General features: G+C 46.4%; 9 protein-coding genes across 9 annotated transcripts; 5 read left to right on the forward strand and 4 right to left on the reverse strand.

The window, feature by feature from the left end:
* Positions 1-83: 83 nt before the first annotated feature.
* F4813DRAFT_141969 (subtilisin-like protein) lies at positions 84-2,484 on the forward strand. The gene is made up of 5 exons (XM_049238844.1): positions 84-705; positions 764-1,322; positions 1,398-1,630; positions 1,689-1,811; positions 1,874-2,484. The coding sequence occupies exons 1-5, from the start codon at positions 227-229 to the stop codon at positions 2,403-2,405; spliced, it is 1,926 nt and encodes a 641-aa protein (XP_049097969.1). The 5' UTR covers positions 84-226; the 3' UTR covers positions 2,406-2,484.
* On the reverse strand, positions 1,874-3,857 carry F4813DRAFT_365017 (integral membrane protein DUF92-domain-containing protein). The gene has a single exon (XM_049243873.1). It carries the CDS (start codon positions 3,725-3,727, stop codon positions 2,555-2,557), a length of 1,173 nt encoding a protein of 390 aa, XP_049097970.1. The 5' UTR covers positions 3,728-3,857; the 3' UTR covers positions 1,874-2,554.
* On the reverse strand, positions 3,858-5,424 carry F4813DRAFT_365018 (carbohydrate esterase family 5 protein). The gene is made up of 4 exons (XM_049243874.1): positions 5,271-5,424; positions 4,923-5,222; positions 4,641-4,865; positions 3,858-4,557 (listed from the first exon to the last, which is right to left on the reverse strand). The coding sequence occupies exons 2-4, from the start codon at positions 5,156-5,158 to the stop codon at positions 4,077-4,079; spliced, it is 942 nt and encodes a 313-aa protein (XP_049097971.1). The 5' UTR covers positions 5,159-5,222; positions 5,271-5,424; the 3' UTR covers positions 3,858-4,076.
* Positions 5,425-6,314: 890 nt separating this feature from the next.
* On the reverse strand, positions 6,315-10,628 carry F4813DRAFT_142075 (bifunctional P-450:NADPH-P450 reductase). The gene is made up of 7 exons (XM_049238845.1): positions 9,371-10,628; positions 9,080-9,196; positions 8,777-9,028; positions 7,984-8,685; positions 7,588-7,890; positions 7,163-7,476; positions 6,315-7,106 (listed from the first exon to the last, which is right to left on the reverse strand). The coding sequence occupies exons 1-7, from the start codon at positions 10,214-10,216 to the stop codon at positions 6,431-6,433; spliced, it is 3,210 nt and encodes a 1,069-aa protein (XP_049097972.1). The 5' UTR covers positions 10,217-10,628; the 3' UTR covers positions 6,315-6,430.
* Positions 10,629-11,209: 581 nt separating this feature from the next.
* Positions 11,210-13,385, forward strand: F4813DRAFT_381641 (uncharacterized protein; the record flags this gene model as incomplete). The annotated part of the gene is made up of 2 exons (XM_049245704.1): positions 11,210-11,635; positions 11,694-13,385. 2 exons carry the CDS (start codon positions 11,210-11,212, stop codon positions 13,383-13,385), a joined length of 2,118 nt encoding a protein of 705 aa, XP_049097973.1.
* Positions 13,386-13,507: 122 nt separating this feature from the next.
* F4813DRAFT_141865 (aldehyde dehydrogenase) lies at positions 13,508-15,531 on the reverse strand. Its single transcript, XM_049238843.1, has 3 exons — positions 15,274-15,531; positions 15,157-15,198; positions 13,508-15,082 (listed from the first exon to the last, which is right to left on the reverse strand). The coding sequence occupies exons 1-3, from the start codon at positions 15,330-15,332 to the stop codon at positions 13,630-13,632; spliced, it is 1,554 nt and encodes a 517-aa protein (XP_049097974.1). The 5' UTR covers positions 15,333-15,531; the 3' UTR covers positions 13,508-13,629.
* A 235-nt stretch (positions 15,532-15,766) lies between these two features.
* On the forward strand, positions 15,767-16,267 carry F4813DRAFT_142162 (uncharacterized protein). Its single transcript, XM_049238847.1, has 3 exons — positions 15,767-15,898; positions 15,959-16,035; positions 16,162-16,267. Exons 1-3 carry the CDS (start codon positions 15,814-15,816, stop codon positions 16,234-16,236), a joined length of 237 nt encoding a protein of 78 aa, XP_049097975.1. The 5' UTR covers positions 15,767-15,813; the 3' UTR covers positions 16,237-16,267.
* A 2,824-nt stretch (positions 16,268-19,091) lies between these two features.
* On the forward strand, positions 19,092-22,866 carry F4813DRAFT_142189 (ankyrin repeat-containing domain protein). Its single transcript, XM_049238848.1, has 6 exons — positions 19,092-20,501; positions 20,654-20,996; positions 21,056-21,299; positions 21,411-21,670; positions 21,746-22,030; positions 22,109-22,866. The coding sequence occupies exons 1-6, from the start codon at positions 19,267-19,269 to the stop codon at positions 22,427-22,429; spliced, it is 2,688 nt and encodes an 895-aa protein (XP_049097976.1). The 5' UTR covers positions 19,092-19,266; the 3' UTR covers positions 22,430-22,866.
* F4813DRAFT_397702 (NAD(P)-binding protein) lies at positions 22,607-24,012 on the forward strand (the record flags this gene model as incomplete). Its single annotated transcript, XM_049247968.1, has 2 exons — positions 22,607-22,612; positions 23,349-24,012. The coding sequence occupies 2 exons, from the start codon at positions 22,607-22,609 to the stop codon at positions 24,006-24,008; spliced, it is 666 nt and encodes a 221-aa protein (XP_049097977.1). The 3' UTR covers positions 24,009-24,012.
* Between the last annotated feature and the right edge of the window lie 308 nt (positions 24,013-24,320).

The following is a 24,320-nucleotide window of genomic DNA, read 5'->3' on the forward strand; positions in this document are numbered from 1 at the left end:
AACTACCAGTCAACCGCCTGGCCATCCTGCCAAGACATTTAATACGAGCACGATCCCGTATTCATTGGGAATACGGTTGTGCATACAGATAAATATTGATAGAGTATAAACAATCTATAGATAACTAACTAGGCAATAAAACTATATAAATTAGCTGGCGGTCCACTTCGACTCTATAGTCTATGTAAGTCTTCAAGGCCTGGGTTTGGATTTGAATTCCTTTGCCATGTCGTTGAAAGGGGCGATTGTTGCCATATTGGGCGCGAGTCTTGTGCTTGCATCCCCCGCGCCAACTCGACGGGCAGTGGTTCATGAACGACGTAGTTTTACTCAGGAAGATACCTGGAATAAGCGGGAACGAGCGCCCCCGGATGACGTTTTTGAGATGCGCATTGGTCTGAAGCAGCAGAACTTAGATCGAGGTTACGAGCTTCTCATGGATGTATCAGATCCGAAGTCCCCCAGGTATGGAAAACATTGGGAACCTGAAGATGTTATCAGCATGTTCAAACCGGCTCAGAAAACAGTGGACGAAACTCGGGACTGGATCATATCGTCGGGAATTGATAATGAGCGCGTCGGGGTCGCCTCGAGTGGTGGATGGTTGGTCTTCAACGCGACGGTTAGGGAGGCGGAGAAGCTGCTTGAGACGAACTACTGGCTATACGAGGGCGATTCCGAGGGAGTCTTGATCGGTTGCGATAAGTGAGAAGCTTTTATAAAACCATACTCGCGTCGGCTATACTCATGCGAAAATGAACAGATATCATGTCCCAGCTCAGCTTAGTGAGCACATCGACTTTATATATCCAGGTGTTGTCATGGCCGAGAGTAGGGGACCGCGTAGGGACAGGAGGCGGCCCGGACCCCAGAAGAGAAAGACAAGACCAATGCCCCGTTATAGAAATGAGAGGCGTCAACAATCTAATTGCTCCGAAATAGCAACACCGGAGTGCATCGCGAAACTCTATGATATCCCACCTGCTGATAAGGCACACCCCAACAACTCCATGGGGTTCTTCCAAAAAGGATCCTGGTATCAGGAAATGGATCTCGATCTATTCTTCAAAACATACGCTCCTAATATCCCACAGGGTACTCGGCCTCTGAATTTGAGCATCAACCAAGCCGTCTGGCATTACAACGAAGACGATCCGTATGTTAGCCAGCCCGACGAAGCGGACCTGGATCTTGATGTTGCGTATCCAATCATCTATCCTCAAACCACCACAGTTTACCAAACAGACGATGACTATTACACGCTCTACTCTTCGAATGGGTATTTTGGCCTTTTCAACACTTTCCTTGATGCTATAGATGAGGTGAGTCCTTGCCGATTTTTACGTAGTTATATCTTCTTTGAAGGGAACTTACTAAGAGCATTCCATGATGGGCAGACGTATTGCAACTACTCGGCCTATGGCGAAACAGGTGATAACCCCCAGTACGACCCCAGCTACCCCAATCACCGAAACGTTACCGCTCCCGGCCAGCCAGAGCCTTTCGATCCTGGGACGTATAAGGGAGAACGCATGTGCGGTACATACAAACCGACAAACGTCATCTCAATATCGTATTCGAGAGTAGAGTCAACTTACACTACCAACTACCAAATGCGCCAATGCAATGAGTTAGCCATCCAGGACAAACTCAACTTGAGAAAACAAGGAACTAACTGTGGTATTTAGGTGGATGAAATTAGGCCTCCAAGGTGTCACCGTCGTAGGTTCGGCCGGAAATAGTGGCCCTCTTGCGACCCGCCAGTGTATGCCGACTAACTATGGTTCATTTTATGCTTCGCATCCAGGAAAGTATGCATAGCCATGACATCTTAATTTCCTCAGAGAGACTTCGAAACTAACCTAACGAATAGCTGTCCGTACGTCACGTCAGTCGGTGCCACGATGCTGCTGTCCAATGGCAGCCAGACCGTAGCCAAAGACACAAGTTGGGCCTCCTCTGGAGGATTCTCGTGGTACTATCCAACACCAGCGTACCAACAATCTGTCGTTTCCGCCTATTTCGCAGAACACAATCCAGGTCGCTCAAGTATGTACAATAGCTCTGGTCGTGGGTTTCCCGATATCTCGGCCCTTGGTAAAAATGTTGCTGTGGCCGTGCTGGGCGAGCTCGATGTCGCCGATGGCACCTCGGCCGCTACTCCATTGGTCGGTGCTATGATTAACCGTATCAACGAGGAGAGGCTTGCGGTCGGTAAGTCGACTGTGGGATTTGTCAATCCCGTTCTTTATGCCAATCCCGAAATCTTCGATGACATTGTAACTGGCGACAACTCTATATGCGATATAGAAGGCTTTCAGGCTGTGGAAGGGTGGGACCCAACAAGTGGATTGGGAACACCAAACTATCCAAGGTTACTGGAGACTTTTATGGCCTTACAGTGATGCTGATAAATAGGTACATACCTATGTACGTAGCAACTTCATATTCATGTCAGAATTCAAATTGATTAGGTACCTAGGTAGTCTGTAACAAATTCAACCATCAGCCAACGTAAATCTGCCATCAAGAAACTATCTCTTTTCCTGTGCGTTCAGGACTTCAAGATATCCTCCAGAGGTACTTGCCAATACCAACCAGAGAGCACGATTGCACCGACGCTCATTGTAAAGGCCATTAGGAAGTTGACGTCATTATTATCTAGCAAATCAAATCCACTTTCGGCCACTCGGGTAGGCTTCCGGTCGCCAAAATGAGAACTCCGATGCCTATCCTTTGGGTCATAAGGATCCTTGGAAGAGTCGGCTGTACCGTCTTTGGAAAGATCCGATAGGCTCTCGACAGCGTCGCCTCCTTCCCCACCTAGTATGCCTGCTTTAATATTGGTGGTGGCGCTCTTTTCGGTATCCTGGCGCGCATGAGGTTCCGCGTCCGATGGAGATGTTAAGACGCGAAGTCCGCCTTCGCCCTCGACAATCTTTCCCGAACGCACATCTCGAACGCTCCTCTGGAACCAGCCTCCAAGAAAGCTGTCCAACAGACTGCCCAACGCACCCCATAGACTTAATGACCAAGCTAGCGTAGCTTTCTGACCAGTAGTCCAACTCTCACCGCCGCCAACCTTACCCCTTGTATCCTCGCCACAAAAGGGAAGAAACATTAGAGCAGTAGCGACTATAATCATAGACCCTAAGAGGCCAGCAACCAATCCCCATAGTGTGACGCCTCCGTTGGTGCCCGGAGGAACCTTTCGCAGTGAGAAAGACGTGATCAATCTTGGGGAGCTGCGCGATAAGATGCCTAGCTCGGAGGAGAAAGTATCAGCGCAAACAGCGGCATAATTAGCGATTATGCCGAGAACTAATACATCTCCGCGCCATCTATAACAGAATGAGCCTTCCGGAATCTCCCTATGGGTAACTACCGTATCTCGCCGCGCGCGGAGCTGGTAGGCGTGCATAAGAGTCAGAATAGAGGCCATTAGAGAGTTTGCGAGCACCTGGATGTGTGTCCTCGGGCCCTCGCCGCCAGCGCTTCCCCGAGAGTGCAACGTAAGGCCTGATTTAACATTTGCCTTTATCTTGGTGACACGAGTCCCGGCTAGAAAAAAGACGCAGAGAAGCACGAAAGGTAAATTCCAGGGGTGAACAGCATGGGCGGCAGCGGTCAGCGCAGCAGTCAAGATGCCGAGCGGCGTAAGCGACTTGTGCGAATAAGCCCGGTAAACGAGGGCGAGCGTCGCAGGGATAGCGATCACAGCTTTCATCACGAGAGCCTAGACGCAACAATATCTTTTGACGTCTCGTCGCGAAATTGAATTGTCCAGTTGATTATCGTGGATATGGGTAAAGTAACCTGTACGATGTTGTATGTATGTAAGTTGATCGAAGTCCAATACGCAGATGATCATGTTGGAGAGGAACCGACGCTTACTTAAAAACCAGGCCAATAGCCAATGAGTTATTGGTATCGTTATCGATAACTAAGACGCTTGCGCAGACCAAGTTTGGTTGAGTTTGGGGCCACCTTGGGTACACCTAAAGCACATGTACTACCTCCTGTTAAACGACGAAAGTTCACAACATTATGAATTCTAATATTTCTCAACTCCCCAACTACTTTTGACTATTATATACACGAAGAAGGTCGTCTACGGCCATCTTGACCTTCCCGTCGATGCCGTACCAAAAGTGTTGCGGACTCAGCATCCAGCGTCGTAGGTGACCTTGGGAGATATCCGTCGCGAGCTGACCGAGTTCCTTTATGGCTTGTTTAGGGAGCTCAACTAGAAGCTCCCCAACAGCTTCCTTCTGGGCGTCGTTCATATGCGTCGTATCTACCTCTTCCCAGATAGTCTTGAGTCTATTGATGAACGCCTTGGGATTCCGTGGGAAGTCTTCCATCGGGTCAGTACAAAGGGGATCTGAAGTTGTCTTCTCGCAATACGATAGGAGCGTAATATCCTTTGGTATCGCAGGATAATCTACGCTGTCCTGCCAAACGCTGATCGGGTCGCCGAATACCCCCAACGCGATGACATTTGTAACCGCACTGCCTAGTTCACCCAACGCTTTGTGTGCGCACTGCGCGCCTTGGCTATTATCAAACCCATTAGTCTCGAACTCGCAACGATAGCAAGTCTCGAAAAAAGAAAGGAAGATTTAATAAGTTTAACTTACCTCCATCCCCAAATGGCAACCTTAGCATCCGGGCAATACGAGACATATTTCTGTACACTCTCTCCGATACTCGTAGCGCAACTGCTTGACCCTCCTTCTTCGATGTAGCCAGCCAAATCGGCAGGGTAGTTACTAGTACTAACGCCTTGGATCGCCAGACTGACGCCCGTCGACCCACTAACCAAGGCATCACGGAACGGACCACCAACCCAGGGTCCTAGATTTCTACAAGTTGAGTTTATTAGCACATCTTAAACCTAAGCGCATACTTAGTTGTCTTACCCTTTATCAAAGGTCCCGCGAGCGAAAATTACTGCAAGGTCGGCACATTGCGCGCCTTCAGCTTCCTGAAGCACGGGGTCCCATTCGTTTACAGATACGGCCGTGTCCCGGTGACCTATGACGGCGGCCGCAAACACTGGTGACGCGGACGCAAGATATAAAGAGGCAGCAAAACAGGTTGATAGTATTGCATGTTTCAAACTCGCATGTGTATGCGTATCAGTAACAGATACCATCGTTGCAACCCAAGAAAAGTCGGAAGGTCTTGAATGTCAGAATTCAATGGCTTTCAGTGGCCTTCTATGAATCTTAAGCATTGTATAGAAGAACTAGATAAAAACGTCTTACTGATATACATATAAATGTTGGATTTTTACTTCAGAACGGTGTTATGTCTTATATCTTTAGACGTACGTGATAGTGAAGCAGCGTAATCTACCCAATGAGCGCGAAACGGCCATATTCTAAATAAGCAAGTCGAGGAACCAAATGCCTGTAAAAGACACTATATTAATAGGTAGGAATTAGAAGTAGAAGGTGTTTCGCGATCGCCGAGCGATAATCCCTGCCATTATGTCCCAACAACCTGTCCCAGGTAACTGGTTTGCTGTTTGAGCTTAATTACACGTGTTTGTGGATCAGAAACACGATCGCCCTTTAATCTCCCCATCTTCATCACCTCGAAGGAAAATGACACTGGGTTGGCACATGGTCTATGGCCTCACATGTGCGGGGTTCTCGAATATCTAAGAAACGCAATATCGCTTTGCCATTAAATTGGTGTTTGAATGCTCTAATAGAACTGTTGAAGCTCTACACCATCATTTACCGTTCACAGGCGATAAGTGGTATTCGATAGGTCATTAAAGGGCGATAAAGGTATTTTTTATTTATAAAATTGCGACGTAACGTCAGTTTGTTCGTCAATGCCTCCCCACCAGCCCATATTAACAGGACATATTATAAAGAGAGATTCGTTACGGGAGTCCACCCTCGAAAAATCGGATTATGACAAGCCGGTAGGAACCAAGGAGCATCATCGCAGACGAAATTGACATCCGGGAAGGGAAGAAGCTAACATCGACAGGAGAGATCGAGGGGGGGGGGGGGGGGGTAGAGCAAATTTCGAAGATAACACATTTGCAAAGAGGCGAGTTTATTAGGGACCGACAGAAGGAATAGCAGTATTCGCAGGTATCTTCCTCCGCGATTGCGACTACGCCCCAAACCCTTTACCAGTGAGTGTTGTAGGCGTAGTAATACGCCATTTCAGTCCAGAGCAAGCCGCCTCGGTTCGGGCACTCGACCCATTCCTCTTTCAGGACCTTCACTCAAAAAATGGCAATATTATTTTGTATTATATCTAATATTATACATATAACTATACCTAGAGTAGGTATCTTTCATCGAGCTGGGTGTATCAATACTTTTAACGAATTCATACCTTGTTAGGATATTTTCTTAGCCCACTAACTTCCCCTGGCATTTTATGTGAATGGTATACCATCTTAATCAAACACATCGGTAGCGTATCGGACATTTCTCAACTCGTCCCACCATATTTTCGCATCTTCGTCTCTCAGATGCTCGCCCTTTAGCTTCGATTCTTCTTGACGTATATTTTTGATGACCTTTTCGACCCCCTGGCTGACCTTCCGTGAGCCACAGATGTAGAGCTGTGCTCCCTCTTGCCATAATCGGAGAAACCCGAGTCGATCTGCCCATACGATATCTTGTACGTACTTGGATCCGCCTGATTCCTCCGGTTTTCGACTAAATGCTCGCTTAATTATAACAGCTCCAGCCTTCTCCCATTCGGCAAATTCTGCGGAATACACATCATCCTTACCCTGTTCCCGACAGCCATGATATAGCACAGCTGGAGCTAGTTTACGGCCTGATCTGATCATCATGGCACGATGTTGAATAAAGCCACGGAAAGGCGCTATGCCGCTCCCCGCTGCAACAAGAATCAGTGGTGTCTTCTCCGGAGTATCTGGCAAGTGAAAGGCCATATGAGACGGTCGCACAGACACGCGAAGTCTATCGTTAATATGAAGACCTTCTAGATATGAGCTCGTGACGCCTATGTAGTTTCCTCGGCCAGATTTGGCGCGTCCCGAGACCAAGGAGAAAGTGATAGAGACCTTTCGAGGATCCTCTAGTGGCGATGACGAGATAGAACTGAGCTTTATTGTTACTTGGTATCCTTTACTTAGGAGGAAATGGGGAGAACCTACTATTGGCGAAGACGCATCGGCGGTAGCATTGCCAGAAAGGACCCTAGACCTAAGTTGTTAGAGGGAAACGTTTCTAATATGTCCAATACCGATGCTCGCTTTGCAAGTACTTCTGCGTCGTAGTTCTCGGTGGCTAGGTTCTTTAGTGCTCTGCGGTCGTCCTCATCGTCGGTTGCGTCGGCCAATGCGAGGATATTCCGTTTGGTGGCTGGCTGGGCGAGCTCTACGAAGTCGCCCAATATGCTACTAGCAGGTACCGATTCGTTAGTAGGTAGCCTTATACCAGTGCCTGTAATTTTAATGCTCGTATCCCACTATCGAAAGGTCAATACGATTAGTAAATACTCGAGAAATGGGATTCTAGGGACTTAGTCGGAAGCAAGACGTATTTACGAATATAGATCAAAAGAAAATAGCAACTTTACCGGCAATCCAAATCTACGCATAGCTCTCTGGACCGTTTCCTTGGGGTTAATAGGTAGGACGGACAGGTAGTCCCCGGGCATATAAGTTGCGCCGGCCGGTAGCTGAATTTCTACATGTTTCTTCGCAGGTTCGCCTTCTGCAGTTAGAAGTTTGGTTGCGAGTACACGCCCTTCTTCTACATTCTGTTTAAGTATAGATGGGCGCGTATTCAATACATCCACTGTCAATGATGCGTGGGGCATTCCCGGCCGCCCGTCCGATCCCTTTCCAACTCTCAACGTATTTAGAGCTGGCCAGAGCACCTGTGGAGGTCAGCGTAAATAACTCACGTAATTAGAAATAGGCAGCGTCTGCATTCAATAGGTTTGGATGACGATTTATGACAAAACGCTTACATTATCTTCCCACGTCTCAAAAGCAACAAATGGATCTTCCCGTGCAGCGTCCGCAAGGCCTAGTTCCGCAATCTTAGTTGCACCGATGTCTTCCAGCCTTTTATTTACGAGTATAGGAATCTTATGGAATGTCTGAGACCAATCGTGATGGCCACATCCAAAGACTGCGTATGACGACCCGTGGAGAGCTGACTTATCATTCATGATGTTAATCCAAGAAACAAAATGGGCCGCATTATCCGGGGGTTGTCCTTCATAACTTGCTGTTATAAAAATAATGGGCTGGTTCTTTGGGAGCTTTTCCACTGCAGCATCCATACAGTCCAGAGTAGATACTCTATACCCGTAGGATGCAGCATCAAAAGCTAGCCGCTGAGCCATTGACTCGCAAGTGCCGCTGTTAGAGCCGTATAGTATAGTGATGGGCTGCTGATCACGACCCATATATTTATGGTCTAGGCCATTTGTACGTGTCTTCGGCTTGTCCAACTCTGAGTCGATTCCAGAAAGTCGATGCTCAAGGCCGACGGGATCCAAGCCGTCGCGTAATATGGCTCGTATGAAAAAATTATCGGGTTTCATAGTCAGGGTCTGTTTATTCTGTAGCTCATAGTTCGTATCTGCTAAGACGAAGTTGAAATTCTGGAAGAGAATAGCCATGGTAAGGATGGCCTCCTGCATCGCGAATGGTCGACCAATACACTATGTCGTTTTATTCGTTAGTTCTAGTTATCACCAGGCCTCTTCAAAATGGAAAGACAAGGAACAGGGTAGAACTTGGTGGGTTTCTTACGGCTCTAGCACCATTGCCAAATGGTTTCCACGCGTTCTTCGGTAGTTTACTGAAGTTCTCGTCAAGCATCCTTTCTGGTTTAAAGGTCAGAGGATCCTCAAACACTGTTGGATCAAGATGTGCTTTAGTAAGAAAACATTGGATAAATTCTCCTTTGTGGACTTGGTATTTTCCAGCAAGCAATGTATCCTCCACGGGGCTTACTGAAAATATCGGGATTGTCGAATCTAACCGTAGTGCTTCACGGAGAACCTATCTCTATAAGCCTTACGTTTTCAACGTTTAGCGGGGAATATAGCATACTGCTGTGATGTATGGAAATTTTTGCATGTGCTGTACTGTCACAGGACCTTTGCCGATAACTTGATCAACTTCTTGTTGCACTTTGCGGTAAGCGTCTGGGTTCTTCAATAATCTATACTATGGAACGTGGTATAGAATGTTAGCAAGAAGCTCGAGTAACTCGGTAGTATATTAATCATTTAGTTCTACCTTAGGTACGCAGCCGGTACCTTACGGCAAATATGTAATACACTCACTCGATACGAGAAAGTCTGGTTGATAGCAATAAATTTGAGATTGAGTTGAACTTACCATAGAATAAGACAACATCCCAGATGTAGTTTCGTGTCCAGCAACCAGAAATGTAATCAAGTTATCGATGATGGAAGCATCACTCATCTTCTGTCCACTAAGAGAATCTCGTCCTTTAAGCATAGCTGAGAGGAGGTCTTTTCTCTCGTTCCCGGGATCCGCAAGGCGCTCATCTAAGACGGCTTGAGCTGTCTCAGCGAGGACAGCAATGTGTGATTCGTATATTCTGTCTCGTGTTCGGTAAAGGAATGAAGGAAATGGTAGTCGCTGTGCCCTCCGTCCGCTCTCAAGAAGGAATTCCACCATGGCATTGACGAATGGGTGTAAATTTTCAGAGTAGAAGCTGTTGAATCGGAATCCCATGGAGCAAAGAGCGATCGTGTCGAGAGTAAGACGCGTGAAGTCTTCGGGTGCGTTAATCTTTGCATGTTGCCCGTGCCTGGCCCATTTCAAAGCAAGCTGCGAACCTATGTCTTTCATCTCGTCGAACATGTCTCGAATGCCCTTCGGTCCAAAGGCGGGCATTAAAACACGATGGGCGATGCCCCAGTTTGGCTCATCGTTTGTTGCCGTAAACAATCCATCATGGAGACCTGCCCTGAGTTGTTTTAAAACATCATTTAGCTTCTTCTGAAACCTCTTTTCATCGCAAACCTCATCAACCAAGGCATTTGTGCTTACGAATACCAGGCTAGCTCCTGGCACGCGTGCGCGGAAGATCTCGCCATAGTTCTCCGAAATTCTCGTAAGAGATCTAATAGGATTTTCTGGGTCAACACCAGTAACATACCCTAAGAACGGGAGTTGCGGCGGCTCGGGGATTGGAACTATAGATTTAGTCTCCATAGTTTGACGATAGGTGACACTCGGTTTTAGAGTAGATGATAGATGGTGAGCAGTATATAATATAATTTATAAACTGATCCGCGATGTCTATTCCAAGATGATGCCGGTATGTGATTTTTAGTGATACTTTTGACATTTTATATTCCATCTAGAAGATATTCTATACCGTTGAAGCGCGGCTACTTTCTTTATGATCAGGGGCCGGGTTAGTTTATACGGCTGCCGGTCCCCGTGTCGTCGGACTGTAGTTCCTCCGCATGTTTCCAAATGTCATATAACACTCCGCAACAGCGCATGCAAGCCGTAGAATCTAGCGAATTTCCGATTATTTTCCATTTTGATGTCATTAATCAGGTTTATGTAGCACACCTATCGAGGAGCCAGTATAACTATCTATGTATAATATGAGTTTATAACATATCTAGACCCGGCTTATTCCTGGATTATGAGAGCTAGAAACTTCAAGGCCAATAGTTAGTACGCACGGCTAAGATGGCATTTGTAGGATAGTACCCACATGGAAAGCGATCAAAAGCAATCCCTGTGGTAGGGTTATCCGATTACATTTCGTCGCCACCAATCCTATGTAAAGGTAGGGTATTGCTTAACAATTTATAGATGCTATATCCGATCCATATTCAAGAGATACTGGTATGTATATAAGTAGAATGCTTAAGATCAAAGATAATATATAGGTACGTAACCTTTCTAGAACGAAACACGGGGTCGGGATCGGAGTCCGTCTCGGATTTTGGTGTGGATCTAAGCGAAATATGGTCGGGCGAAGGGTTGGTTCGCCTTTGAATCGTGTCAACATCATTCTAGGTCAGGTCACTTGTCTGTCGAGTCTGGCTTACGAATAGCGTTTCTAGTATCTAAAGTATGGATTATGAACCTCCCCGAGTAAATCCGCGTCCCGGGCGAGCGCTTGCTTGTTTACCTTGTCGGAAAAAAAAGCTCCGTTGCGACCACCAACACCCCTGCAGTAATTGCATGCGTTCGAGAAGTAAAATATGCTCTTATCCAAAACCAAAGGACGGTTCTACCGCCATTATCTCTGCGCAGATTGATTCTAGAGATGATGAAACCACTGGAAAGTCATCTCCAAACTTGGCGAACGGCAAAGACGAGGAGGAGCAGGGCTCAACAGAAAACGAACCAGCTCGTCGTGAAGTGTGGCATTCAGGCGCACTGGGATCGGTTTTGGTTTCTATTCCTCCCGGAAGTAGGCTTGATCTCGATGCCACATCCTGCCTGCCGGCAAGCGGTAGTCCTCTGCGCGATGATGGACAGCCGAGTACTGGAGGCCTTCACTCTCATTCCAACCTCCCCACGTGTTTAGACAATTATCCAATAGGAGGCATGGTAGTCAAAAAACGCTACATCTCTCCCACTCATTGGATGTTCTCATTGACATTGGTAAGATGATAGTAAATCCAAGATAGGTTTAAAATCGTTATATTAACCCCGCCAGCAGTCGCCGCATGCCTTGGATTGGCTTGATGAACAGATGAGAAAACAGGGGAAGATATGGCAAGAAATAATGACTTGCAAATTGCTAGCGAGGTCGATCAAAACCAAACGACTCCTCTCGTGGACGCCAGGTCGTTATGGAACATACTTACCATCCAAAGGAGTAGCGGACGCTCTATTTGGTGCGTACCTACGCACTTTCGAAACGATATATCGAATCATTCATATCCCCACTACTAAACGTATCTATGATACCTTATGGGAAAGTCCCGGCCTGGCGAGTCCGGCGCAGGTGGTTCTATTACAGCTCTGTTTTGCTGTCGGCGCTTGCTTCTACGACGACGTCTTCTCACTTCGGCCTCATGCGCACCAATGGATACGTGAAGCCGAAAACTGGCTTGAATCTCCAGGAAAACTTCGAATGACGGTATTTGACATTCAAATAATGTGCCTCTTACATCTGGCTCGGCAGACAGCCCATTTTCTCCGAGAGGCCCAAGTCTGGGCCGTTTCTGGCGCCGTAGTTCGGGCTGCAATGTCTGTTGGTTTACATCGCGATCCAACGAGATTGCCAGCAATGCCTGTTTTTGAAATTGAAATGCGACGGCGTCTATGGACAACAATTATCGAGTTGGTTTTAGAATCTAGCATAGATGCTGCGGGACCTCCGATGTTCTCGTCTGATGACTATGACTGTTCTTTACCCCTAAATCTAAACGATGCCGAGCTAGGAGATCTCGGTGAAGACTGCAAACCAACCTCCCATGATATGGCCGAACTTACCGATACCTCACTTCAAATAGCCTTAGGCCGGACCTTTGCTGTGCGACTCTCGGCTGCAAAATATTCGAACGGTATAAAGGTTGACAGTTCCTACCGTGAGACATTAAGACTTGGCTCGGATTTGATGGCTGAATATCGATCTTTAATGAGAGACCTACATGCTTTAAATCCTCAACCTACAGCATTCCAAAAGCGATACTTCGAGTTGATATTTAGCCGTTACATATTCTCTCTCCATTTACCTTATCTTCCCCGGGCTTTGAAAGACCCAGCACAGTTTCACTTCTCACGAGCCATCTGCATTGACACCGCTCTAAGATTGACATCCTCGTTCTTGCCGCTCTCGTCCTCGCGGCATGACCCTCTTTTAGTAGCGATGAATAACATACTTCCTTTCGAGAGCTACTGCTGCGACTATGAGCGCCTGCTTATTTGCGGCTCGGCTCCATTTAGGTCTGTGCCTTGGCAGGCCGTCATGGTCATTGCTGTAGAGTTAGCTGCGACACTGCACGAAGCACATAATACATCTCCATGGACTGGGGTAGTCTCCTTTAACCAGAAACAAAACGGGAGCAGATTTCGCAACATTGAGCTGCTGACGTGGCTTCGAGAAGGAACCAAATGGACGAAACAACGTATCCAAGCTGGTCATCATAATGTTAAAGATATCGTCTATATAACTGTGTTACTTGCTGGGATCGAAGCCGCAATGGAAGGCACCCCGCCTGAACCAGCCATGGATGTTAAGGGGAGGGAAGTCTTAGCTGAGGCTAAGTCTATTCTTGAGGTGGCGGTTGGTACGGGGACCACTGCTTGGGACACCGTTCCTGACCTAGGGAATGAGGGGCTTGGTGAAGCCAACGAATTTTGGTCCATGGGATTTTCTGGTATGGAGTGGGACAGTTTCGTTTAACGTCCAAGTATCTTAAGTAAGGTAAGTTTTACTGTCATTACAGTCCATCTCAAGCTGGAACATCATACTATATAATGTAATTACGATGCTATTATCATAGTCATGCTAGATGCATCCATTCTATCCTTACCACATTGAACCTTAACGGTAGTAAAGGGTACGAGCGGTTAAGAAACTTGGTGAAGAATATTTGTATCATGGCGAACATCACCTAGTATATGAGGTACCTAGTCTATTGCGTGGTTCAGCCATATCTTATAGGCCCTGTTCCGTCGCTAAACCAATCATCTGTAACGAGCGACTCCTCAGTCGAAGCGTAATTGATGATCGTACTCTTGATCGCCGTGTATGCATTATAAGCATCTATACCATTTTCGCTTCCGACACCACTCGATAGCTTAGTACCACCCCACGGACTACTTGGATCATTTCGATGATGTGTGTTTACCCAGGTGATACCAGCATCGAGTTGTTCTGAAACTCGGAAAGCCTGCGCTAGGTCTTGGGTCCAGATTCCAGCTCCGAGGCCGAACTCGCTGTCGTTAGCCAGTTTAACAGCCTGATTTTCTGTGTCAAAACCCATGATCACGATTACAGGACCAAAGGCCTCCTCGCGCCAAATACGTGTCCCGAGGATGCTATCGCCCTCGCACGAAACAAGAATCGTGGGTTCGTAGAAGTAACCCTTAGAGAAGTCAGTCCCATCTAGGGAGCTGAGACCGTGCATCCTGCTTCCTCCTGCTATTGTTTTTGCCTTGCCACTGTTCACGGCGTCGTCAACTAACATCTCGACGCGGCTGAGTTGTTTTGCCGAGACCAAAGGGCCCATCGTTGACTCTAGGTTGTTGGGCGCACCCATGCGTTGCAGAATCGAATACGTCTTCACTTTTAGCTTCTCTAACAGCTGGGACAAGATTTTATTGTCCACGATAATCCTCGTACTCGCAACGCAAGTTTGGCCGCTGGCAATAAAACTACCAAACGCAATCCCATTAACAGCAAGCTGAACATCTGCCGTATCAAATACAATCAGCGGCGCCTTGCCCTCAAGTTCTGCCGTATACCTTGCTAGATTTCCGCCCACGATTCCGCCGATTGCCCTCCCTGCTATTGTCCCCCCTGTAACATCTACCTTTTTTATTAGGGGATGCTGTACGAGTGCCTTTCCGGTCGTAGCGCCGTATCCAGGCAAAACGCTGAAAACGCCATCGGGCACGCCCGCCTCTTTTAGAATCCGACCAAGTAGTAATGTCGATAACGGCGTTAACTCGCTCGGTTTCAGAATGATGCTATTTCCAGCGGCAAGTGCGGGTGCGAGCTTCTTTACGGCAATAAGCAACGGATGGTTAAAAGGAGTAATCTGAACCACGACACCAAGCGGCACGCGTTGGAGGAAATTGTGCAGCTTCCCCGCGGTCGGTAAGACGGGCTGCTCCTCTACACGCAGAAGAGAAGCATAGTACTTAAACCAGCGCACTAACGAAGGAACCTGAGCATTCATCTCACGAATCGCGCGGCCAGTCTGTCGCACCTCGAGCGCGATGAGGCTTGGCAGCGACTCTGTGAGGAGCGCTGCGGATTTGTCTAAGATGTCAGCGCGGTAGTGGCGCGAGGATCTAGACCAAACGCCTGATTGAAAGGCCGCCTCAGCGCGGTCAATAGTGCGTTCAACATCGGACGCAGATGCCGTATGACAACTAGTCAAGAATCAAAGCACTAAATTAGGTTGCGTACACCTCTTATTTAGTGCCTAATGAATGGACGGACTCACAACGCAAAGACCTCTCCAGTCGCGGGGTCTTCTACTGGTAATCTATCGCGTTGATCAATAAAACATAAGCCTTAAGGTACGCTATGATACTAAAATTACTGCGCAATGTTAACTTACAGTTCCTCTTCGCCAACTTCTTCTTTCCCGGCAACCCACATGAGATAAGTTTGCGCCATTCTGGAAACGATTGGAAACGATGCCTTGTCAATATAGATTGTCGGACAATCCAAAATTCAAGTAGTACACATCCAACGGCACAATAATTGAGGATTCGGGTCTCCAATCTATCCGCGAAGCTCCGCATCGCATAGGCGCAAAACTTATCGGACTTGTCCGGAAATGTACCTAACGACATGTGACTGACCCTTACGAAACTATTTCTCGATATATACATATGTAAGATTTGACGAAGAAGCTTGTATGTATGTATATAGAAGTGTAACTACCTAATAAGATAGGTACCTACCTATGAGGTACATAGTGAACCCCGGTCTGATTGCCGATCTCCCCGCCGGAGTTAAGACTCCTAATGATATGACCCCTAAGTAAAAGTGTTGCAGGCTTCTGCTGTCAGACTGCTGCTGCACTAGCGAACCCACTAGCGTTCGACTTGTTCAGGAGTTTATAGACCAAATTGAAAGGCACAATTCAAACAGAATGCGCCTTAATGCTGTTATATCCGTTCTGGATTGTAGCTTAGCTTTGCATTGTCATTGGCCCCGAACTAGGAATACCAACAACCGTAGGGTTGCTTTGCTTTGCTGAAATGTGTGCAAAGGATAATGCTGAGCTCGTGAATCAGGTATAACCGATCGGGTAGCTGAATCTCTTCAGCTTATCAAGGCTGGTTTGATCATCCTCGGAAAAGGCAATTTAACAGTAAGTAAAGCGCACTTGTAAACAGTAGCCATGGCCTAATACCTCACGGGAGTTTCGCGGGCTGAAGTGTATCATCCTCTCACTTAACACGGAAGAATTATAGCTAACGTTCACCAATCGTTTAAGTCAAAGGTTACTCCTATATTGGCTGGAGTGCATATATGGGCCAGACACTTTCCGCTCACAAACTACCAGACTTAGAGAACCAATATCATCCTATGTGTATCCGTACAACGGCGAAAACATGGTTCTAATCGAGGCATCAACAGACTTGTGGGGGTTCAACATCCGGTCTGGCGGTTAGTAATGCTAGAGGCTTTTGTCCCTTAGCAATCGGCACGGAGACGGCTGACTCAACTGTTTCAATCTCACCGAATGGAATTTTCAAACTAAGCGAATCGTTTAACAGTATCTGTGTTCTAACCAGAACTCCTACCGACTCTCTACTCGCCGGGATTATCATGAAGCAGGAGGTTTTGTCAGAAAAAGTACCATATGGTCTTACCTCACGATTGGTAGGATCATAGCCAGAACTTGGTGTTGGCATCGTCTCAACTAATTAACGTATATCACACGATGCTGAGAAGTGGTGTCGAGAAGAAGTGATACGTCTCTCATCATCAACCCCTTTTAACGTTCTGTTTAGGTCCTCAATGGTTTAGGAAATATCTTTCTAATTTATACATAGTTTCCTTCCGTATATCAGTACACGAGCGCTGGGCTAGTATGATACCTAAATTCTTAGCCTATAGCACGCAGACCGAATTAATGAAACCTCGTGATAACAATATAACGGAGTATAGACACCGTGAAATTTGCGATGTGCTTCGGTGCACTGCCCTGGAAAAGGGGGTGGAGAAAGTCATGGAGAATAACGGCTTAGGTATTATCCTCGCCCCATCAGACTCAACACTGGTGTCTTACGCGGCTTGGGCTAGATAGTTGGTTGGGACTATGCTATTTGGTACACTAGACAGAGTTGGACAACCGTTTGGACTCTTTGTGCTGGCTCGTAAAGAGAGGACATGTTGTTAAGATTTATGGCTCTCTTCGAGCACTCCTGGGACAACTTTCGCTTTCGAGTAATGATATCAAATAGCCATTATATCAAGATCAGATATTTACATAGTTAAAAAACTACGAAATCTGTTTATTTTATTTTATTCTTTGTTTGTATTAGCATTAATTTTTATTCCTCAACTCTTCCAGGCATCACCTGTTCGTTTTTCAATTGCAGACGTAATTGTTTCAAAAAGAGCCCACGGGTTGGTGATAGTGTAAGATGACAATTTCAGCATTACCATAGGAGATAAGAATTATTTCTTATAAATTCTTGGAAAATAATACCTGTCAAGAACAGGTTGACCGTTCAAATCTTGTACAAGTTCTTTCATCAAGGGGCAGCTCTCGAGAACCATAAAACGAAATACTAGTAAGTATTAACACTCGAATTGACATGGAAATTAATACTCGACTTAAATAAGTTATGACTAGAAATACATAGTTATCCTAAAGTAAACTTGGATAGGTTAGGTACCTAAGGTATCTTTAGAGACTCGTAACGTAAAATAGTCAACTTCTGTATTTTGATATTACGGTTTCTGCGGACGCCTCCTATACCACTTTTAGTGCATGTAAATCACCTCGGTATCAAACTTATAAAAAGGTCAACGAGATACATGGTGGCTTTCCATGTTTGATTAAAGAAAGGCGATTAAAGTAAAATAAAATACCATCAGATGTCGTATCATTTGATGCGACTCGTTCCTTACGCTGCTTATTTGACCTTTGAGTTGAAACTTATCCGGTATATTACCTTATGCAAAAGCGGCCGCATAATATTGGAAACCTGAAGCGAGAGGGACTTCAGCATCTTCCGCTTACAGGATCTATCGACCTAGGCCTCGGTCCAACTTCAGATCAAAAAGAAGAAGAATCCTTATGAATACTAAGATCTTTGACGTTATTCTAAACCGAACGTAGCTAGTAGAAATTTCTTGGTTGAAGAACCCTTATAGAAATAACGTGCAATAGCGCTTTGACTTTAGCTATACACTAGTCGCTTCAAGATGGGGGGATGGAGAAGCTATACCAATGGCCTGGGCAAACCTTCCGTAATTAGTAAATAATTACCGAGCCTTCTAGACTGCCAAGGCACCGGCGCCGCGAGGTCTGGATCCGGACTCGAAGCCGGTGCAGACTTAGCGTGATAAAACCTTGCGAGCCTCGGGGCTCAGTTCTCTTTAGCTGGAATTTGATCCGAAGAATCGGGTGTGCTTTCTTCTTTCTTCTCCACAATCGATCCTGATTCACTATGTACAACGGGAGGGCTTCTTGGCCAAGCTGCAATCTGGGTAGAATGACAAAGATCGCTTAGTCCGATATAATCGCAAATCTATCTATTTGGTATGAGTTAGGTACTCGAAGGCAGAGAGATAATTTAAGATTTGTTTTTCCCGCCAGGAAGCAATATGTCTACAGACGGGGTCTATTAAGAATATTTGGATTCAAGACGATTTAACTTGCGTGAATTCTTTAGACTACAGCCGTTTTAAATTGAGAAAGCCACGAAGAAATTGCTGGTTAATCTCCTGCAATTCCAATATAAGCGTAATAATAAAATATGAGTAACGAATGGCAAGTGATTTTCACATGTAATGGAGAGAGCTGCTAGTCTGTCGCAACGGTGGAATATCCATATATGTATACGCGCTATGCACTACTGGGCACGCAGGAACGAAACCTATGAGGACCCTCTCGATCTCTCCACCAGATAAACGAAAACCTTGCAGGGCTGATCCTTGATATGGAGTAAACCTGTATCGATATCCTACTGGTCGACTGCATTGACTGACGCAAGCGCAAAATTAGGAACACCATACTATGCAAAATCCGAAGACAAGACTCGTGCTAAGTTAGGATTTTTTGTCTAGCGACTTCTATCCTTACGCAGTACACTTGTACATCTCTTATAATGACCAGGGATTCATAAAGCTGAGGTTTTAGATGGTTGACAGCCTTTCACATAAATGCCTTTGGTCCAGCCATCACCTAACGAGGACCCCTTAGTCCTGTTTCGAGACCCTGCCTTTTAACAAAATACTCCAACGAAGCCATACTAAGGGCCAATATAAAGAGCAACCATCTTTAGCAACAATCCAATAATCATAATCATATCGCATAAATCCTTACGACTAGATCGAGGGTTACCCCAAATCCTTCTTCGCGATCATGGGCCCCTCCATCGAATCAGTAGTTGGCCTATGCCACAAGGCCACAGTCCTTGGGAACAAGATATCCATTCACATGCTTGAGTATGTAGGAACCGTCGAGAAGCATGGCCATCAGTTCGACGAGCTAGCACATGATTTCCTAGAGACATGTCGGATAATGTGGTCGCTCGAGGCCGGTTTGACTGAATGTTCTAGGAGCAACCAGAGGTTCCCGTTTGAGATGATTACGGAACTCGACAAGAAATTCAGAGCTGCCAACAACGATTTCCAAGTGCTCGATCATATGCTGGGTCGGCTTCTAGAGTACGAGAAGAAGGGTACGATGGGAAAGATCCAAAAAGGATGGCGCAAAATGTTCGCCGATAATGACGTCGAAAAAATGAAAGACAACCTCTCCAAGACTCGCGAGGCCTTGAGGATGAGCGCTCTACTTTTCCAATGGTCCCTCGGAGATGCTAAGATAGATGAGTCTGTTGGGATTGGCTACACGGGCCTCGCCGCCGCTCTAGAACGCATGTCTAGGAATAAGAGTGCAGGGAGCATTAGTAGGATGAAGTCTCACAGCAACAGCACCGTCGTTAGCCATCCAGTAGACGAAGTTCCACCTATCTGGCCGCTCCCTCCCAATAGCAAAAGTTCAGTTACAGATCATTCATCCATGAGGCCGCGTGAAGAGGCACACAATCCAGGCCTGCACCTTCTCCCTGAAATACATCGTGAGCCTTCAATATCCAACTATACCATCGGCAGCGGGGCATCCTCTCGTGGCGCCCGAGAACGAGTGGTATCTACACTTGATACCATGGACAGGTCTCATGCGCATAGTGCAGCGGCTTCGGGGGGGATCACTGAGGTGGATACGCTTGTCGAAGAATTAGACTCGTTTGAGCCGTATAAGGTCATTCGGTTGAAAGCTGAACCTCATACTATGCCCCGATGGAGCCCACGGAATACTGTTGGAGCAAACACGCCTGCGCTGAGAGAAGCATTACTCTCCGCTGTGGATTCAGGAAATCACAAACTAGTTGAGCAGCTACTGGATCGAGGCGTTTCTCCCGATAGTAGTCCCGAGGCCCATATCCTAAATCAGGCGATCACGCGCCACGACGCAGAAATTGTTCGTGTCCTCCTGCTCTTTGGGGCAGATCCAAACGCTCCCGACAACCGCAATATGACACCTTTGCTTTTAGCCGTCGAAGAATCTTTCCGAGACGCTGTTATAATGCTGCTCAAGTAAGTGAATCGAGAGATACCCCTTAGGCGGGAACAAGATACCTCCCTCGGATATATCTATATCTCTTCGTCTCAGCACCCAGTCTCCCATTCTCTAAAGGAGAGAGTATAGAGAAAGCAAATTACTAACGGTTGATGTTTTTCTACTTTAGGTACGGAGCAGATCCTAACCTTGCGGCCGGTCCTGAATTCGAAACGCCCTTTGCCATATCTGTTGTCGAAGACAAATCCGATCTCACTCGCATCCTCCTCACTTATGGAGGTGATGTTAATCATACTTTGACGAGTGGAGATACCGCGTTGATGGCAGCTATAATCAAGAAGAGGACGAAGAGGGTTATTGATATGCTCCTCGAGTATGGCTCCGATGCAAACGCGAAAAATAGAGAAGGGCACTGTCCCCTTTATGAAGCTATTCTGTCGAACCGCATCGAAGTTGTGATAAGCCTCCTAGACCACGGCGCCAACCCCAACCTCCCCGGACCGAAGCACATGGTATGTTAAACGGACTCCCTTATCTAATTCTTTTTGGATGAAACACTAACTTGAGGAAGCTTTGGCCATCAGCAGGGCTGCCTCGAATCCTCGAGCTGCTTCTAGCTCGTGGGGCTGACCCGAAAAAAGCCCCTGGAGTCATGGAATTAGCGACATCTATCAACAACATAGAAGCTGTTCGTGTACTGTTGAAGGCTGGAGTCGATCCAAATGCCAAGAAAGATGGTATTTATACGCCTCTCTGCTCATCTATCCGCGACAACAGAACCGATATCTTTGAGCTTCTGCTCGCAAGCGGCGCAGGTGAGTTTTAACCACATTTCTCTCCACTGGGTATTCCTTCGCGATTCTGTGTGGATATCCAAACATTATACTTTCGGGAGTCATCTGATTTTGTGCTCGCCCGATAATTAGGTCCGAATGTGCCGAGCGCAGAATATCCTACGTTCAAATGCGTCACGCATTACCGAACGCAGTATCTAGCACCTCTCGTAGCTGCTGGTGCCGACCTTAACTCTCCAAAGGGTATACTCGAGACTGCCGTCCAATTCAAAAATGTTGAAGCATTATACTGGCTATTAGACACTGGGAAAGTTAACCCCAACGACAAGGCACCTAAGACCGGTGCTACGCCGTTGACTACGGCAATTCGTGAGAATCGTGCCGACTTGGTGGTGAGTACATCCATTCATCTAAGCTCTCCAGAGTATCGACGATCAGCTCTTAACAGTGTTGGATATAATTAATAGGATCTTCTACTATCCCGTGGCGCCGACCCCAATGTCAGAGGAGAAAACTGGCCAGTATGCATGGCAGTACACCAACCCACAATCTTGAAGCGCCTACTACCGGCGTTGGCAGAACCACGTGCTTTCAAAGGCGTAATGGAGATGGCTGTCGTAGCTAATCAGCTAGAGAGCATTAAATTACTACTTAAAGCGGGCGTAAGCGTAGAGGACCGAAATGGAGGTGTTTTCTCCCCGCTGACGACGGCCATCCGCGAAGATCGTAAGGAAATAGTGCACTACTTGCTGGTAAGTCTGTTCCAGACCCCCTAAAGAGGTATGCATGTGTGGGTTTGCATTGCTAATTCTACTGTCGTGCCTATGTAGGAGGAAGCTGGCGCCGATGTCAATGCACCCGGCGAGCACCTTCCTATAGTGAAGGCTTTGCGAAGAGTTCACGGAGCTGACACCGATATTATCGAGTTGCTCCTAAAACATGGGGCTGACCCGAATAAGATATACCGCGGTCACAACGCCTACATTCAAGCTATCGAGAACGGCGATGCAGATATACTTAAACTCCTCATTAACAAATCCGGCGTTGACCTCAATGCTAGGGATGACTCCGGCATGACGATAACAGAGATCGCAGATCACCGAGGTTGGGAGGAGGGCCGCCAGATACTATTGAGCGGAAGGGCACCTTGAAGGTAGATAGCGTGAGATTTCATGCTAACACAATCTTTTTGATTTATTTTCCTTTGTTAGCTTGCAACGCATGTTGCCTCTTGCGACGAGCTGGGATGCTTCATGAATTACGCGAAGGTCAGCCTGGATGAATATATTATGGCCTAACTAGACGTTTTCATGTATAATGGTACGTCCATGGCTGTATAATATTTATTTACATCTTAGTATAATTACTAGAAAAACACTCCAACGGGTACCTATCTACCTACTATAATATTCTACCTCAACTCTCCCGTCTCGTCACCGAAAAGCGACTCTCCGGCACGTAGAAACCATCCGAGAGTGGAGCATTTATATCCGCCAAGTTGAACAGTGGATGAGATGGACTGGAGTTAGAGTAACCCCATCGGAATTATTACTATAAAGCCACCCTAAACTCCATCATGATCAATCCTCTTTTCCCGATTCTGCAGACATCATAGTGGTATCTCCCTCCGAGAATAAGGGTCCACCAACACCCGACTTTACGGCGACGTCTCCACCTTTAATGATGTTAGCGAAGCCGCAACCTAACGACTCTTACATCCGAAATACCGTTGAACATAAATAAGGGGATTGTTATCCAGCTCGAGTTTATCCTTTTTCACAGCACTTAAGAACCAGCACGCTGTTTAGAAATAGTGACGAAATTATTAACATTTCATAACAAAAAATAACTTCAAGAATCAACACCATCCTCATCATCGGGGCTACCTCGGGCATTGGAGAGGCGTTTGCCCAGCGCTTTCACAGTCTGGGTAAAAAGGTCATTGCTACAGGTCGTAGACAAGACAGACTTGATGCGTTAGCTCAAGAGCTACAAGGCCTTGAGACACGCCAGGCGAGTAACTGATGCCTTGTGCCCAGGAAGTTATTTTTAGCGCTAGCAATTTAATAGTTCGACATTGCCGACTTAACTGGCCTTGCAACCAACGTAGAAAGCATCCTGAAGGATCTCCCCCATCTAGATTCCGTCATAATCAATGCCGGAATCCAGAAAAGCTATAGCCTCTTTGATCCGTCAACTTCTAGCCCCGAAGCCATTATCAACGAGATTAATACAGACCTGACAGTTCCCACTTTTCTCGTTCGCCTGTTTGCTCTGCACCTCTTTGAGTTGGCAAAGGCAGGAAGTAAAACGAGCTTATTCTTTACTACCTCCTCTTTAGCCTATGACCCGCTAAGCTTCTACCCGGCCTATTGTTCGAGCAAAGCTGGTCTCCAAACGCTGGCCAAAGTCTTACGACATCAATTGAGTTTCGCCCCTGAAGAGGCGAAGAAGAATCTAAATATAGTTGAAATCATCCCACCATATGTCGATACAGGCCTCGATCATGAGTATCGCGAAAACCTAAAGGTCATGCAAGGCGGCTCGGAGAAGGCTTACCCACCCATGCCACTAGATGAATACATCAATAAAATTTTCGAGGCCTTAGAGCAGCTTGAGCAAGATGGCTCTTTCAAGAAAGAAATCGGGGTAGAACTTGGAAAGCTAGTCGAGGAGACTTGCAGAGGTAGCTTTGGAAAGTTGTTTGAGCAGATGGGTCTTGCTGTGTAAATACCAAATACTTAATAATTCAGTAACAGATAAGAATATGAGGTAAAGTCACGAAGTCAGTGAGGTGTTCATACTAAATCGAAACGATATCAAAACATACAAGTATATGAAGTTCAAGTTGAATTAGGCAGTTTAGCCTACAACTCCTCGATTCAATTACATTCATCATTAGATCTGCCTATTTTAGCCAATTGTTAATAATCGGGTGAAGATCGTTACGTATTCGTCCCATGATAATCACCATAAGTCGCTAAGCCCATTTCTTTCTAGATATTCTTATTTTCAAGACGCACTTCCTCGCCGCTCAGATTT

This window comes from Daldinia decipiens, assembly GCF_022478715.1.
Source record: "Daldinia decipiens strain CBS 113046 unplaced genomic scaffold F4813scaffold_25, whole genome shotgun sequence".
In the NCBI taxonomy this organism is placed as follows: domain Eukaryota; kingdom Fungi; phylum Ascomycota; class Sordariomycetes; order Xylariales; family Hypoxylaceae; genus Daldinia; species Daldinia decipiens.